Source organism: Loxodonta africana, chromosome 2 (genome assembly GCF_030014295.1).
Source record: "Loxodonta africana isolate mLoxAfr1 chromosome 2, mLoxAfr1.hap2, whole genome shotgun sequence".
In the NCBI taxonomy this organism is placed as follows: Eukaryota; Metazoa; Chordata; class Mammalia; order Proboscidea; family Elephantidae; genus Loxodonta; species Loxodonta africana.
This window is the reverse complement of record NC_087343.1, coordinates 227556522-227573167: the sequence shown is the minus strand read 5'-3', so window position 1 is coordinate 227573167 and position 16646 is coordinate 227556522. Positions and strand designations below refer to the sequence as shown.

The 16646-nt window shown below is 53.4% G+C and overlaps 1 protein-coding gene across 2 annotated transcripts in view; it reads right to left on the bottom strand.

Moving 5' to 3' along the window:
- The window catches only part of COL18A1 (collagen type XVIII alpha 1 chain), a 136922-nt gene that overhangs the window by 29725 nt on the left and 90551 nt on the right, over nt 1-16646 (bottom strand). For both annotated transcript variants that reach the window (XM_064279574.1, XM_064279573.1), the window contains 11 exons: nt 12410-12499; nt 10725-10784; nt 8479-8608; nt 5502-5593; nt 4932-5147; nt 4450-4476; nt 2897-2959; nt 2707-2793; nt 2234-2287; nt 1916-2074; nt 848-910 (listed from right to left, as the gene is read on the bottom strand). In XM_064279574.1, coding sequence (XP_064135644.1) covers nt 848-910; nt 1916-2074; nt 2234-2287; nt 2707-2793; nt 2897-2959; nt 4450-4476; nt 4932-5147; nt 5502-5593; nt 8479-8608; nt 10725-10784; nt 12410-12499 — 1041 coding nt within the window. The remainder of the gene's footprint in view (nt 1-847; nt 911-1915; nt 2075-2233; nt 2288-2706; nt 2794-2896; nt 2960-4449; nt 4477-4931; nt 5148-5501; nt 5594-8478; nt 8609-10724; nt 10785-12409; nt 12500-16646) is intronic.

Below are 16646 nucleotides of genomic sequence, written 5' to 3'. Positions count from 1 at the left end.
ATCAATCCATTCTTTTAGCTCAACTGTCTCCAGATAGCCTGATAAACTGCACACTGAAGGGTTCATTTAGCTCCCTCTGCTCAGCCAGAAACAGCCTCATTCTTACAAGTTCACAGGAACCCCTAGCATCACCTCCACCAGCCAGATGTGCCTGCCCCTGGCTCATCCACGGAAAACCCACAGGAACCATGGCTGGTGACACTGAGCGAGAGGTCTGTACAGCCTCTTGGAAGTTTCCCTATTATTGACGTAGCCACAGTTGTTTGAAATATGATATATAATGTTCAAATCAAGTGCCGGCATTATTCAAAATCCAAGTTAGCCTAATTTTCATCATGAAAAAACAGTAATAATGAGGCCCTGAATTTTTATATGGCATCTCTGGGTGGTGCAAATGGTGAACACATTTAGCCACTAATTGAAAGGTTGGAGATCTGAGTCCACCTAGAGGCCCCTTGGAAGAAAGGCCTGGCAATCTACTTCCAAAAAATGAGCCACTGAAAGCCCTATGGAACCCAGTTCTACTCTGACACGCATGGGCTGCCTGAGTCGGAGTCAATGCAATGGCACTGGATGGCATTTTTGGATGAGCCCCAGCTGGCTGCAGTTCTAAGCATGCTTCAGGAGTTCAAAGCCCCTGGGTTACTGGGTGATAACGATGACAAGATTGGGTACTTTTGGAGGAAAGCCAACCTTAGCCTTAGCCTCTGGTGTTGGCAACTTATGGTTTTTCTCCTATAAGAGGTCACCTGGCCAGGCCCCCAAACATCCAGGGGCCAGCCACCCTCTGGCTACTGCCATGTGGCTTTGAGCCAACTGCACCCTGGACTTATGTGGGGTTACTTACAGGGCTTCCTTTCTCGCCATTCTCTCCTTGTCGCCCCTCTTTTCCTGGAGGACCTGGGGGTCCCTGGGAGAGAGAAAAGCAAAGCTGCTAAAAAACCAGTGATGGGTTAGTCCACAGAAGTCCTCAGAGAAGCAAGGACACATGGGATGTTCCATGTCCTCTGGATGTGAGGCTGGAGTCAGAGGACTCACAGGAGATCCTGCCCAAAGTCAAGAGCAGCTTCATTCAAGAGCAGCTCAGACCACCTGCTGTTCAGTTGTCTTTACTTTTAGTTGCTTTTTGAGTTGCTGATCAAACTGGGGGAGGCAAGATGGTCCAACTCCGATGCCTGCACTGCACACGGCTGCTGGGTCCACACAGATGCCACATGCCCTCTAGAAGGCAGCCAGGCAACATGGAAAACACATAAACCAGGCACGTTCTCTAATGTAAAACTCTGCTCCTAGGGGTTTATCCTTGGGTAGTCCCCGGATGGGTCTGTGAGGTGGTTTTCTCTGTGTGCTGAGCCTGACAACGGGGTGCCATCCACAGAGATGGGGACAGGGCTGTGGGCAATTGCTAGAATGAGCTCGTGTGCATTTATGAATCATGGGTCCAAGGCAGATCGCTGAGTGAGAAGCCAGGCACTTGCAGTTGGTGGGCGGCCTGATTATAGAAAGTGGCACGGTGGTGCCCACTGAGCCCCCTGTATTGCCCCAAGGGGCTGGGCAGTGAGGGGAGTCCTCAAGGTTTCCTAGAATGGTGAGTCAGCCAAATGCAGCTTCTTACTGCCCCCATCCTTCCAGGCAGGGGTTCTGGTGTAGACCTGAGCTCACCATCTTTTATGGAACTCCCTCCCTGCCCCCTCCCCCCGCCCCAATGCCACGAGAATCACCTTGACCAGCAGGGAGACCCTGTGAAGTCTACCTTCCCACCTGTGGTCCCCCAGTGGGTCAGTGATGCTAGAACCATGCTCACACTTCTCCAGGGCAGAGCCACCTCCCTTTGAGGACATGGGCAGGTGTGGGAGGGGGAGCCCAGAGATGGAGAGTGGGAGGATTATGCTGGAAGGAAGGGAGCAGCACTTACCGGGGGGCCGGGATGCCCCGGGAGCCCCTTTTGCCCAGGCACACCGGGGAGGCCTGCAGGCCCTGGGATGTCTGAGCTGTTCACCCCAAAGCGGCCTGGCTCACCAGGCAGGCCTGGGACGCCGGGGGGCCCAGGGGGGCCGGGGAAGCCTCGTGGGCCCTGGACAGGGACAGACAGAGTGGTCAACACACACACAGCACCCTCAAGTGATGCCCCACCTCCCATCCACTTGTTACCACCCGTGAAGGGTTCCTGCTGAGAGCCTGTGGGCGCCGACAACCCTTTCTACATACAGCTCCCTGGCCGAGGCATACTCACCCTGAGGGTCTCCAGGTCACCACCAAACCCAGACCCCTCCATGTCGATGAAGGTCTGAGGGGAAAGTGCCCCAAGAGGGGTGTCAGAGAAGCACAGTGGGTACAAACCCGCCCCCGCCCCCGCCCCAGCCTTGAACACCCCATCACGCCTCCAGCATTCTGAGATGTCACATGAGAAGCAAAGAGAAGGCCCCACTACTAGGATGAGGAAAGCCTAAGGGGACACAGGCAGAGCCTGGGGGGCCAGGCCCCCTGCGGGCTCCCAGGATGTCTGAGGCCCCAGAGCCAGCTGAAAGCCCACTGGGACTCTGAAGGCTTGGGGCCTCCTCCTAGGAAGGCCGTTTTGTGGGGCCAGCAGCACCGATAGGAAATCACGTTCCTAAATGCAAGGAACGTGCAGAAAGAAGCCAGGCCAGGTCCCCCTCCCTGGACAGGGCTGAGCCCTGGTGCAGGGGGCCCAGACATGGGACTCACCAGCTTGTCGTGTCTGAAGGATGGTCCTGGAGGTCCTGGAGGCCCCTGGGGCCCAGGGGGTCCACGTGGCCCGACCCCAGGGTCCCCCTAGAACATAGCACGAGCCCACTACACCAAGGGCACACAGCCCCCATGCAGTCAGGGGGAGACAGGGTAAAGGGGTCACCGGCCAGGCCAGGCCAAGACTCACCTTCTCGCCCTTGGGGCCTATCTCTCCTGGGGTTCCCGGGAAGCCCTGAGGCCCAGTGTTGCCCTGGAAGACAGAGAGTCTGCGCAGTCAGGGCAGGAACCTCCGCTGGGTCAGCAGGTAAACGGTGATGATGCCATGGCATCTGTGCTGCCAGTGCCCCCCCTGCCCTACGACCAGAACGCCCACTATTCGCACATAGCCTGGCTGGATGGAGGCACTGGAATCCAGAGAGCAGCCACATCACCGTTCACTGCGAGGGTCAGACCCCCAGATACGCGCCCCCACAATGGGAGTCCCTGACTTCAGAGTAGTGCCTGGGGGGATCCATGCCATGAAGGTATGTGGCATCTCCATCGACATCCTTGCTAAATACCGAGCCCTCTGTCTGCTATGTATAAGTACATGTGTTTACACGTGTGCTTACACGTGCGCGTGCACATGTGAGCTTGCACTGTGCGTGTGTATACACCCACATGTGTGCATGTGCATATGTGTGCGTGTGCCTGCGTGTACCTGTGTATGTTGTTGTGGGCACTGTGGACAGAGAACGTGCCTGTGTGTTTGCTACTTTCAGTACATGGGTGAGAAGCCCTTGGGGTCTAAATGGTCAATGTGTTTGAATTTCCATGGGTGCTTGAAAAGACTGTGTACGGCTTGTTTCTTGGACATGAAATTCAAATGAAATCTATTAGAGCAACTTGCCAATTGAGTCACTTGGATACTATACCACACACACACATACACACACCCCTGCTCTATGGATTGAGGAGTGAGGTCTACTACAAAAAAAGTCTCCCAAAAGGACGGTGGGTTAGTTCCTTTCCGCCCACATTTCATCACGGTCTTTGCTGTCAGCGCAAAAAGGTTCAATCTTGATTGCTCCATGGTTAGTGGGAAATAACCCTTCTTGTCCTTTTTGAATGCTTTTATTTTGAATCTATCATGTCTATGATTAATACTGTGATACCCATTTTCTGCTTGTTTTATGTTACCATTTGCCTGGTATATTGTTTCATGTTACCATTTGCCCAGTATATTGTTTCCCAAATCTTAATTTGCAACATTATTGTGTCCTTTTAATTACTTCCATTTCTCAGAAATAGTATTTGTCAATCTTTAAAAACCCAAACTGACTACTGGAAGATAGGAATGCTTACATTTATTGTACCTGCTGATAAATTTGCCCTCGCTGCTATCACTTCCTTTTTTCTGTATTGCACCATCCTCCCCAAAACACTTTCAGTTTATTTTGTTATTGTTTATTTTTTTACTCTAAGAATGTAGAAGCTATACCTTCTACTTTTTTTCTATTTTCCTAGTTGTTAGCTTAAACACATCAATACACAGGCTTAACTTTATATTTTTCTGTCAAAACTTAGATATATACTTTTAACAAAATTTCCATTGCATTTTCCAAATGGTTTCATTCTGAAATCGCATCACTATGCTGAGTTGAAAGAGAGACTCAGGAGGTAAAGTAAAGCCTCAGGGTCTCATGCACCTGTAACAGGTAACATCTGGCTCTAAGGCCAAGGGAAGAGAAGCCCACCTACCTGCTTTCCTTCTTCGCCGGGATCTCCCTGGAAGGGGCAAAAGAGACCATGAGTGATGGCAAACCACCCCCTCCTGTTCCCACTTTCAGTCAGACATGGCAACACATTTCTACATTCAAATCTCGCCTGCAAACCTGAACACTCCATGGGAAAATAATGATCTAATTCTAATTTTACCTACTCCTGTCCCTAAAAACCTTAGTACAGTATTGACACCCAAACACTGCAGACCCCAAGTCTGCCATTTCTCCATGTGAGTGTGAGCCGCTGTCAGCCTTGGGGCATCTCTGAACCCCTTTCCGCTTCTGCACAAGGGAAGGACTCAGCACTCTTGGGGGAATGCCGTTTCTGGGATCTCCAGAGGTCCCGGGACGCTGTTCCCTGCTCTGGTCTTGGTGGACTTCCCGCACCCTCTCCTGCTTCTGCCCGAGCCCACCACCTTTGGGCAGGAGCTGGTCTGACCAAGGGGAGAGCATACTCACTGGCTCACCATCCCTTCCTGGGGCGCCGTCCCTTCCTGATGGCCCAGGGGGTCCAGGCGGTCCCTGCGGCCCAGGGACAGCCTGTGCGGCGGAGCCATCAGGGCTCTGGATGGCTGGGCCTGCGGGACCCTGGGGACCGACAGGGCCAGGCAGGCCCTGGGCTCCTGGCTCCCCCTTCTGCCCCTTCAGGCCTGTAGAGCCGGGCCTCGGGGCCACCTAGGAATGAGAGGGGGGACCAGGCACAGCTGGGACGAGCCAAGCACAGCCCTCTCTGTGCTGGTGCTGCTGTCCTGGGGGAGAGGAAGTCTGAACTGTCCAGGGCACGCACACCAAGAGGCTCTGCCTCAGTGTCACTGGACACTCCCATTGCTGACTGGGAGCCTCCCCTGCTGTGGACACAGGGTGGCCGGTGAGCACCCACTGTGAGCTGGGCATGTCGGGGGCGGCAAAAGGCAGGAAGGACAACCGTGCCCTGGGAGCTTCCTCTGGGTGTCACCGGCAAGTGGACCAGGGAGCACTGGCCCTCGGGCCTTGACTTCATGGGTCAGGGTCACGGGGAGGGGGACTCACCTCTTCCACGCTGTCCCATGCGGCAGCCACATCTGAGCCCACAGGACGGGTGTCACTTTCTCTCCCCTGCTCCACACCAGGGAGGGTCTGGGCTGGGAGGAGAGGCAAAGTGGCCATGTCAGACCTGGGGCGGTGGCCGGGGCTCTACTCGCCCTCTCTGCCCCTCTGCAGAGGACACCTGCCACTCGCCCCCCAGCACCCTCAGGGCTGGCCTGGAGCCTAGCTGGCCCCATGAGAGCCCAAGCCCATAAGCACTTGTGCTCCAGGTGGGGTGTCCAGGGGCTGGGGGCTCAAACGAGAGCATCCACCTGGGACAGGCAAACGGGGGAGAATGAAAAGTCAGTGACGAAACCAGCAAAGGCAATTCTAAGCAATGGCAGAGATGGCATGTGCCTCCCCGCTGGTGAACCGCCCCTGTCTCGGTGTCCCCTGGCCCAACAGAGAGGTCCAGAACCTTCTGGAAGATGCTTCCTGGCTTCCTCATACCAAGAGGCCCTGGCTCATCCAGAATGCCTTCTAATCACTCATTGCTTTTTCTTTCCCCCTTCTCCCTCCAAATTTTAATTTGAAAAAAATTGGAAACCTACAGAAATACTACAAGGATAGAACCATGAATGGCCCCATGTCCTCGACACACACACACAGGCTTTCTCACACATACACTCACACACGTACACTCACACACTCACATAGACTTTCTCATGCACACTCACACACACACATAGACTTTCTCACACACACACATATTTTCTCACACACATACAGACTTTCTCACATGCACACAGACTTTCTCACACACACAAAGACTTTCTCACACGCACACACTCACACACATAGACTTTCTCACACACACACACTCACACACAGACTTTCTCACACACATACAACTTCATTCTTTTGCTAACCCATCTGAGAGTCTGCTGCCCTCATCATGACCCTTCTCCCCTGAACACTTCAGTGCCTCCTAAAAGTGAGACCATTCTCTGAGAAAACAGCAGTCACGTTCAGGAGGTTTAACACTGATACATAGAATGATCTGAGAGAAAGCGCATATTCAGATCTCCCCTGCTGGCCCAACACTGTCCTTCATGGCTTCTTCTTTGGGGTCGGGGAAGGAGGACTCCAGGACTGGACCGAGGCTCACGCCCCACATTTAGTGGCGTCTCCTTTAATCTAGATCAAAGGTCAGCCAACTACTGCTGCGTGGGCCAAACAGGTCTCAGCCTGGTTTTGAATGGCCCTTGAGCTGAGAATGATTTTACACAACAAAACAAGACACATACGAATATGCTTCGAGAGGTGTGTGGTCCAATGGAGCCCAAAATATTTGCCATCTGGACCTGGACAGGGAACACTTGCCAACCCTGCTCTTGTCCATCCCTGCATTCCCCCCCCCCCCCCCCGCCCAGCATGCCAATCTAAAGACTGGGCCTGAGCTGAATGGCTTCAAAGGAGCCACAAGGGGGCAGTGTGTCCAGCTCCCACCAGGCCCCGCCAGGCTGTCCCGTTCCTGGTGGCCCCAAGTCTGACCCTTGGCTAGCACATCGCCCAGGCCCCCTCCTGGCTTTGTCCCTGAGTAATGACAACTGCAGCAGACACCCTTATGCCTTTGGAAAGCTAAGGGAAAGACATATAAGTTATGACCAGTGTGGCCTCTGGGGACAACCCTGAACGATTTTCATTTGTTCTTTCCTGTTTCCAAGTTGGCTGCACTCAGCATGAGTTACTCCAGTAACCTAAAAAACAATAAATGCTCTTCTTTAAAAAAAAAATATATATATATATATATTTTTACACACACATAATTTCCTAAAACCTAGACTTAAGTGTGGTAGGCAGAAATCTAAAGATGTCTCCCCAACACCCCCGCCTCCTGGCTAATCAAACACTAGTCTAGGTGCTACAAGAGGTAATTAAAGCTACTGAACATCTGACCTTGATTATGAGCAGGAGAGTAGCCTGAGTTGTCCAGGTGGGCCCAATAATCACATGAGCCCTAAAGAGCAGACAAGCAAGGCAGGCGAGCTGAGGTAGAAGAGGAGTCAGAGAGATTCCAGGTGAGGACTCGATCCGCCATGGCTGGCTTTGAAGGTGGAGGAAGGGGGCCAGGAGCCAAAGAATGCAGGTGGACTCTAGAAGCTGAGAAGGACCCCTGGCCAACCACCAGCAAGGAAACCGCCCAAGGCCACCTTGACCCCAGAGAGGAGGTCCCGGGGCCCACAGACAGCAGGGCTGCATGACAAAGGCCAGGGTGAAGGCAACTCCTGCCCCTGCTGCCTCCCCCTCAGAACGGCCAACAGGCATCACCCAGACTGCCTAGCGGCGCCCCACTCCAGCAGACCCTTGGGGCTCCCCACAAATGCTGCTGCCAGACACGGAGGAACAGGATGCAGACCCAACAGAGGAAAAGGCCCAGTCCAAGCAGCAGATCTGCCCTAGTCCCCTGGACCTGTGAGCCTCCTGCTGATGCCCACTCAGAGGGCAGCCAGGTGCCAGCCAAAGCTGCCCACCCCCAGTTCTGGACGTGTGGCCCTCACTCAGCTACACACACACACACACACACACCACCACCACCACATCACAGCACCATACCTACATCATACATCAAATAGATACATATGCTTACTCACACCACATACACACTGAAACTCACAGGCCGCAAACATACCTATCACATATACACACCACTACACACACTGCAGATACACACACATCACACACACCATACATCCAACCCTTCTGCCCCCATATACACAAACATGCACACACACAAACATGCATACACACACTCACATATCACACACATACCACCACACACACATATGCACACACACCACACCCCTACACCCCACACATGCCATACACATATACACATCACATATACCATGCAACAGACACTCACTCACACACCACACCCACACCCACCCACCCACCCGCACACCCATACCCCCCCCCCCCACACTCAGAAAAGTTTTACTTCCTAACGTAGCCACTGTCGTTGCTTCCTCGATTTCGTCAGTTCTGGAATCTTCAGTGTTGCTGCCTCCAGCCAAGGGTGGAGAGGTGACCGGAGGAGCCTCAGGCACGATGGGTTTCAGGGAAGAGCCCTGGTGGGGGAAGAGGGGAAGATATCCCCAGACTGAAGGTGCAGGAACCTACCGCGTGTTTTGATTGGTTTGTGAAAGAAAATATATGTTGTAATCTATAAGCACAGGACTTCACCTCAGATTGTCTCTGGCAGAGCAGTTTGTGGGTGGTCTTCTCTTATCCAGCCTGTGAAGCCCCATGGCTCCAAGGGGACAAACCCTGGGGCCGCCCTGGGCCCAGATATCCCTTCCCCACCTGCGGTCAGGCCACCCTGGTGCCAGACTCATGATTCTTTACCTCATGATGAAGGAGCTGAGTTAGGATTTTATTTGCCATTTCTTGTCAAAATGTAATCTATATTTTTGTAAATTTGCTTAAAACGTGAAAGTCAAAAGTATATCGTGTATGGATCCTAAATTGTTAAAGGGCCCAGTTTTAAAATGACTTAAACAGATAGGCACCGTGTACTTCAGTTTTCTCATCGGATGCTCTCCCCAGATCTTACACTTGCCTTACGCTGCGCTTTAGCCCTTGCTCTTCCCTTCCCAGCCCCACAGAGAGGTCTGGGACCCCTGGGCAGCTGCCCACACCCCTGCTGGACTCGAGTGGGGTTCAGCCTCCTCTGCTGGCCCTGGAAACAGCCTGTTACCCAGAGTCGGCCTGCCTCCTCGCTGAGGGCCACTCCATCTCAGCCCCCAACGAGGCAGTCCTCACAAACAGAATTGGGTTTGGTGCGTGGCTAGAGGTAGACTCCTGGCCAGGTGGGGGTGGGGGGTAGTTGTATGTGTGGTTTTATGAGTGGGCGGCTCTGGGGCGGACCTGGTGGTCTCTGTCTTGTCGGGCAGCTCCAGGAGGGTGTGGGGAGGTGGAGGACTTGAGGACTGAGCTTCAGAACAGTCTGTTCTGGTCGCTCAGACCCTCTATCTGCCAGTCCTGCTCATCACTAGTTCAGCATTTTTGAAGCTCTTTATCTCTTTAGACTCCTCCTTCCTTTTCCCCACCCTCCCCTTCCCTCTCCTTTCCCTTCTGTATTGGGTTGAAAGGTGTCCTCCCAAAATTCATGTTCACCTGGAACTTCAGAGTATGACCTCATTTAGAAATAAAGTCTTTGCAGATGTAACCAAGTTAACATGAGAGAAAAACAAACAAACAAAAACCAAACTCGTTGCTGTCGAGCCAATTCCGACTCATAGCAACCCTACAGGACAGAGCAGAACTGCCCCATAGGGTTTCCAAGGCTGTAATCGTTATGGGACCAGACTGCCACATTTGGGAATAAGTCCAATGTGCCAGGTGCTCCTTATAAGGACAGAGAAATTTAGACACAGAGACACAGGTAAGGCCCTGTGAAGCCAGAGGCTGGAGTGATGTGGCTACAGCCAAAAATTGCTGGGAACCACCAAAAGTTGGAAGAGACAAGGAAGGGCCCTCTCCTAGAGCCTTTGGAGGGAGCTTGGCCCTGCTGGCACCCTATTTTCTAACTTCTGTCCTCCAGAATTATGAGAAATTTCTGTTGTTTTAAGCCACCTAGTCTGTTGTTTTAAGCCACATAGTGAGTGGTACTTTGATTGGGTGGCCCCAGGAGACTCATGCACACCCCCTCTCCTCCCCTTCCTCCCTGCGTGTGTTGTTTCCGATGACGAGAGCTGGAGAAAGTACCGTCACGGCCGGCACAGCCTTTCCTTCTGGCTGCAGAGCTACAGCCCGTCAGTCCCCCAAGGACCCCTGCAAGCTCTGGGGGGAGGATGAATGCCAAGGTCACTTCAAGGACCAGCAATGTTTAGACTCAGAAACCTCACTGTAAAGGACCATTGCCTCGCAGAGGATATGGGAAGGAACGCAGCCTCAGGCTGGGGGTGTTGGGTAGGGCTCAGCCCTGTCCTGAGCCCGTCAGGCATGTCGGGCATAAATGAAGGTGCAGGACACTAGGAGTAGGTCACTCACTGGACACGGCAGCCAGGCACTGCCAGTAAGTCCTGACTGCTGGCTGGGGAGGTGTCTCAGGACACAGAGGGGGGCCACGTGTGTGCATGCGCACACACACACACACACACACACGCACACACTCCGATGGGCAGAAAGAGACCATCATGCCAGGGCCCCAGGAGGTGAACTTGGCTTTACAGAGCCACTCACCATTTCTTGCGTGAGATGCTCCTGGTTGTCCTCATGCCCACTTCCAAAGTCTCCCGATGCCTAAGTGGTGTACGTAGAACAAAGAAGATGATGACCAGTGCTCTAGCCAAGCGGGCCTGAGCCTCATCCTGGGCCAGCCACAGCCCGGACCCTCCTCTCACAGCTGTTTCCAGGAGGGAGAGGCCAGGGGCAGCTACGCATGGCCACTGGGACAGGAAAGCCACCCTTCCCCGTGTGGGCATTGGCGGGTCAATAGACTTGTCCATTCAGATGAATTAAAGTGACCCTTTGGGAATCAATTTGGCAGAGGACCATAAAGAAATCCATTCCTGGCCTTTGATGGGTCATCCTGTTCCTGGACATTATCCTGAGGAAACAGCTGAGAAGAGAGAAGCCCCAAGCAAAACTCAACCCCGAGGACATTGGTAACATGGGGACAGCGGACAGCCTCTAGACAGAACAGGGCCTGCCCAGGGGAACAGGGGGACAGGACTGTGTCCTTGCTGCCACTGCCCATGGTGGACGGTCACACTCGAGTTACAATGCGCATCTGGCCGGCACTGGGAAGGACCGGCCCAGTGAGGGCCAACAGGGGAAGTCATGGGTGCCGGGACTGCCTTCCGCCATAATATTTGAAATTAATAAAACCTGGAGGAAAGAAGGCATCTGAGTCCTCTACTGGCCCTCTGCTTTAGAGTTCACAGCAGGCATGGCCCTGAGTTCGGACACCTCTTGGGGAACTTCCACAGGGGCTCTGGGGAGATGGCAGGGCAGGCCTGGGAGGGGGTGTGTGGCGGCCACTCTGGAGACGGACTTGTAGGGCCCATCCGGCAGCCCTGCCCGCCAGAGGACGAGCACTGAACATCAACTACATCCCTGGGCTTTTCTAGGGGTAAAAGCCACAGATTTATCAGAGAAAATTTGGAAACCCATGCAAGTGTAAATAAATACAAACTGCCCACAATTCAGCCATGGCTGACACTTTTGCCTCAGTGTTTTCAGTGACACGTACGATGTGGAAAGTGCACGTCCATTTGGGGGGAGGGCCGTCTTTGTGATCTGAGGTCCACCCTGGAATGTGGCTTCCCCCCGTCCTTCAACCCCAGGAGTCAGTGGATTTTATTCCATGGTCCCGTGTGATAGATATTTCTCTCTATTTAAAATACAAAAGCCAGAACCTGCATAAAGTGGAAAATGGTCAGAGAAGGAAAACGCAAATATTTTCCACTAAAACAAACAATAAAAAAGTGGTAAGACTGGACTCCGTCAAAGACGGAAAATTTTCCAGACCCAGAAAAACAAGGCTGCCCCGCTGAGTTCCGGCTCTCACAGGTTTCACTCTGTGTCTCTCTGTACCTGTGTGTGTGTGTGTGTGTGTGTGTGTGTGTGTGTGTGCGTGTATGTATATGTACATATTTTGATATGGTGACTACCATGCATTCTATCACCTAGCTGGCTATTCTAGGGATGGTCTGTAATATTAATTTTGTGTTCAGTATTTGATTTTAAATGCAAAGTTCAAGAGGAGGATATCACTGACGTTATAAGGACAAGTACCCCAAGTAGCATCTTTCCTTCACGTCACCCTGGGGTTCCCAAGGAAAGGAAGCCTGAACTGGCCTTTAGCACCCAGGGTCATGGAAGGGTGGGGCCAGCATGAGGCTGCCCCCCCTACCGCCACTTACCCCATCTGTGTCATCACCCTCCTCCTCGTCCAGGCACTGCTGGGGGCTCACTCGGGGGTCTCCACGTACCCTCAGCTCTGCAATCAACCCCTAATCACACAGGGAGAGAGAGGAAGGCAGAGAGGTCACCACCAGCTCCGATGCAGGCAGTGGGCATGGGGAGGGAGGCCTTGCCTCGTATACTGTCACCAGGAGGCGGCACGCCAATGGAGCAGGTGGTCAGGCCATTGTACTAAGCGAACCCTGTTCTCAGGTTATCGCCCCTCTGGGGTGAAGACACTTATGAAAAGGTGGTGATGAAACCCAAAGCCAGGATGTCCCCGGATCTCACACGGTGTTTAGCTAAGAGGCAGAACTTGGGGTGCGGCCAGCTGGGGCTGCTGCCGAACAGCTCCTCCCTGGAACCAGGAGGCAACTCAGGAACAGGGGTGAAGGGAGAGGAGGACTGGCCTCCCCTGCTGAGCAGGCTACAGTTTGGCTGGAGCATATCTTATGGACCTCCTTGAGCGTCATTTATCTAAAAAGCCCAGCAGCAGGTTTGATGATGGTTCTCGAGCGAAAGGAGACGGACTGGGCCCTGCCCTGTGGGTATGGGGAGCACCACGCACTATGGAGCTTTGCAGAGGCACGGTGGAGGAACTTAGCTCAAATCAACCAAGTCAGAATTGAGGCTTTATCTTCAACTTAACTTTTTTATAATAAAAACCAGGAAGGCGGCACAAAATATTAAGGACCCCCACACCATAAGACTTGGGATGAGTTCTTTTGACATTCTGGTGCCCCAGAATCAATGTCACTCATTTGTTCACTCACTTGCTCCCCCCCACATACACACATTCCCACACATACCCTCGAGCACCATGCAAGGTGCTGGGATGCAGCAGTGAACGGGCACAAAGGGGAGACAAGGACAAGAGCACCAGCGAGCACCAGAGGGGGCCGAGAGGCTCCCGGCACTTCAGCCTACGAGGAGCACCGTCCATCTGCAAACGTGGACAGATGGGCACATTTCACAGGCAGCCCGGCGTGCTTGGGGTCACTGGACCAGTGCTGCCTCAGGACCCACAGCCAGGGCAGGGTGCCTGCTCCAATCTCTGGACATTGCTTTGTGGTTGCTGGGCTGTCTCTGAAGGCAGCAGAACTGTTCCACTGACGGGATTATGCCTCCTCCCATGTTCCTGTTTAACCACAACACACTTTCAGGGAAAACAGGAGGGAGCCAAGGGGGGCCCGGGATACCAGCATTGCCTTTGCAGAGCCTGGGGGCACTCTCCCCATACTCCACCTTCCTCCCGGAAGCCTGCACACCTGCCCCCTCACCTTGGCTTCCTCCTCCATGCCGTGGGTGTCGGGGGCTGATTGGGCCTCCCCATCAGCCTCAGGATGGTCTGAGGCTCAGGAGGTCCTGAGGTGCTGCCACCAAGACCACCGATGCTGGTGACATCTGAGCCTCTGGATGCCAATACCCAGGAGTGGCAGGCGGTGGCCAGATGACAGGATGTCCGGGGGAGCCAGGTCAGCTCTGCCACCATGAACGGTCCCAGGACAGTGGGTGGCTGTGTCCTTCCAGAACTTTTGGGCCAAGTCCCGGTTCTATGGGGCACCCTTCTGCAGCCTGTCCTCAGTACCTGGATGCATGGGGGCCCTCCCATAGTCTGAGGGGAGCCCTGGTTATTGAGACCAAACCAGCACAGACATATGCGCTCAAAGCCAAGTCTGCGTGGAACCTCTCACACCCCTCTTCCGCCCCTCAGACTCACCTGAGTCACCGCTCCAACACCCCTACCCCGCCCACTAGGCAGAGCACCTGCGGGACAGAGCCCCTACTGACACACAGCCCCGTACCTCCTCACAGCTCACTGCGCTCAGGGGACCTGGGCTGTGAAGGTGAGACAAATGGCAGACTCCCTCCCTTCAACCCTGCCCCAGGGGGCCACTCTGGAGACCACCATTGACAAGCACAAACCTGCACAAAACTCTGCAGTGGGCAGTGGGGGGTCCCCTAGGCCCCCAGGGGCTACAACAGGGCCTGCAGTGGTAGGAGGCCAGGCTGCATGGGGAGGCACTGTGGGGGCCTGGCTACATACAGGCCTATGGGGCTCCAGCTCTGAAGAGGGGCAGTTCACAGAGGCCAGACGAGTTGCCACAGTGAGGAGGTGATTTCACGTGGGCGGTGGTTGTCCAGCAGGGACCAGCTTCCTTCTTTGGGTTGGAGGGGTACATACATGTGAACGTGTATGTGGCATGTATACGTGTGGGTAAGACCGTGTGTGTGAGCGTCTGTGTATGTGAGCGTGTGGGGGATGCGTGTGCGTGTGTGTGTATGTGGGGGGGAGGTGGCAGAGACAAGGAACAGAGAAACCTCAGTGGTAAACTCTCTGGCCCTTCTATGACACACAGGTGTCCTTCCTCAAGTTGGCACGAGGAGGCGCCATCGCCCAAGGAAAACACAGAGGATCACCGTCTAAAGTAGGGATTCCACACAGAGCCAGTGAGGCCCCAGGGGGAGCTCAGCATCTAAGGAGCCAGAGTCATCTCCAGGAAACACTTTAGAGATGCAAATTCTGGGCTCTTCCCAGCCTGCAGCAGACTGGGAGGAGGAGGATCAGTCTATTTCCATGGCCTGTAGCTCCCCAGAGGACTCAGACCCAAGAGCCACTGAGAACTGCTGGGAGCCTACACTCTAGAAAATCTTGCTCTCCTGAGCAGGCTGTGATGGCCCCTCAGGGAACATTGTTGGCTTCTGCAGCGATGGGGGCAGGTCCAGGTGGTCCTGCAGTTGGTGATGTGGGCGCCGATGTCCTGCAGTGCAAAGGACAGTCCCCACACAGACCAGGCCTCCAGACAGACTAGACCAACATCAAATTTTGCAGCAGGTTCCAAACACTTCCAGAAGCTGCAGGACACCCGAGATCAGGAAGAGGGGGATGTAGGGAGGGAGGCTTGACTGAACACAGACTGGCAGAAACCACTGAGTCCTGTGCCCTGGCCTGTGGCTTCCCCATGCGTGACCTATTCAGTTGGAGAAGAAGCCAGTGGAGCTAAGGTCATAAGACCATTTCAATATTTAGCAAACTTAAAGCCCAGCGTTATGAAATCATGGAGACGTTTGAAGCTGAGGGATCACAATGAATTTCACTTCTAACGATTGTTTAAAATCTCTCATCTCATTTCTATCCTATACACTAAAAAAAAAAAAAAGAAAATTCAGTTGCAGGGGAGCCCATCCCAACTCATGGCAACCCCATGTGTTTCGGAGTAGAACTATACTCCATACCCACTGTCGTCGAGTCGATTCCAACTCATAGCGGCCCTGCTCCATAGGGTTTTCAATTTTTTGGAAGTAGATTACCGGGTCTTTCTTCAGGGGCACCTCTAGGTAGACTCCGCCTCCAACCTTTTGGTTAGTAGCCAAGCACTTAACCATCTGTGCCACCCAGGAACTCCTCTCCTATACATGACATATTTTGAAATGGTGTGCAAATGATATGAATTCTACACTGTGAAAACCAGTCATGGAAGAAATTATCAGGGTGGGGTCTGCCCAGTGTTTTTCTGTCTTGCTCTGTATCCTGGGGAGCCCCAGGATCAGCTGCCTCTGAGTCTCCCACCATTTCTCCCCTAGCCTAGAAGTGGGAACCCCTGGCCCTGGGGGGAGGGGTGCCACTGGAGGCACATCCTCCGTCCCCCCCTGTTGTGTCCCAAACAAATAAGCATGGCCCACCATCCCGTCACCCAACAGGAGTCTTGTTTCAGCCATACCTCCCATTTTGTTTCCTTATAGTCCTTGTACTGAATGTCTGACCCCCTGAATTCTAAGTCCAAACTCAATCATTACTGTTTGGATCTGACTTCGTCACTGTTTCTTCTAGCGTGGTCACACCCAAGCACCTATGTACAAAAGCACACATTATTATATTATAAATACATTTTCTTCTATTTCTCCATGCTATTAGGATAGGAAATAACATGAGTGTATAGCAATGAGTAAGGAAGTGTTCAAGGTATTGATTATAAAAGGGGGTGCTGGGTAGGAGCAGATGGGGAGAGACTGCAGAAGGACCTAGAAGCCAGGGCTGACAGACGTATAGACCTGTGAGGATTATGAGCTCTCCCTTGGCCCAGGAGCTTTGGCACTGGTGATGGTTGGGCTGGGGAGGAAGTCTGCTGGGGTCAGTGGGTGCCAGTACCTTTCCTGTCCATTCTGCTTCATTCATGGCATGAGGCTGATTTAGTT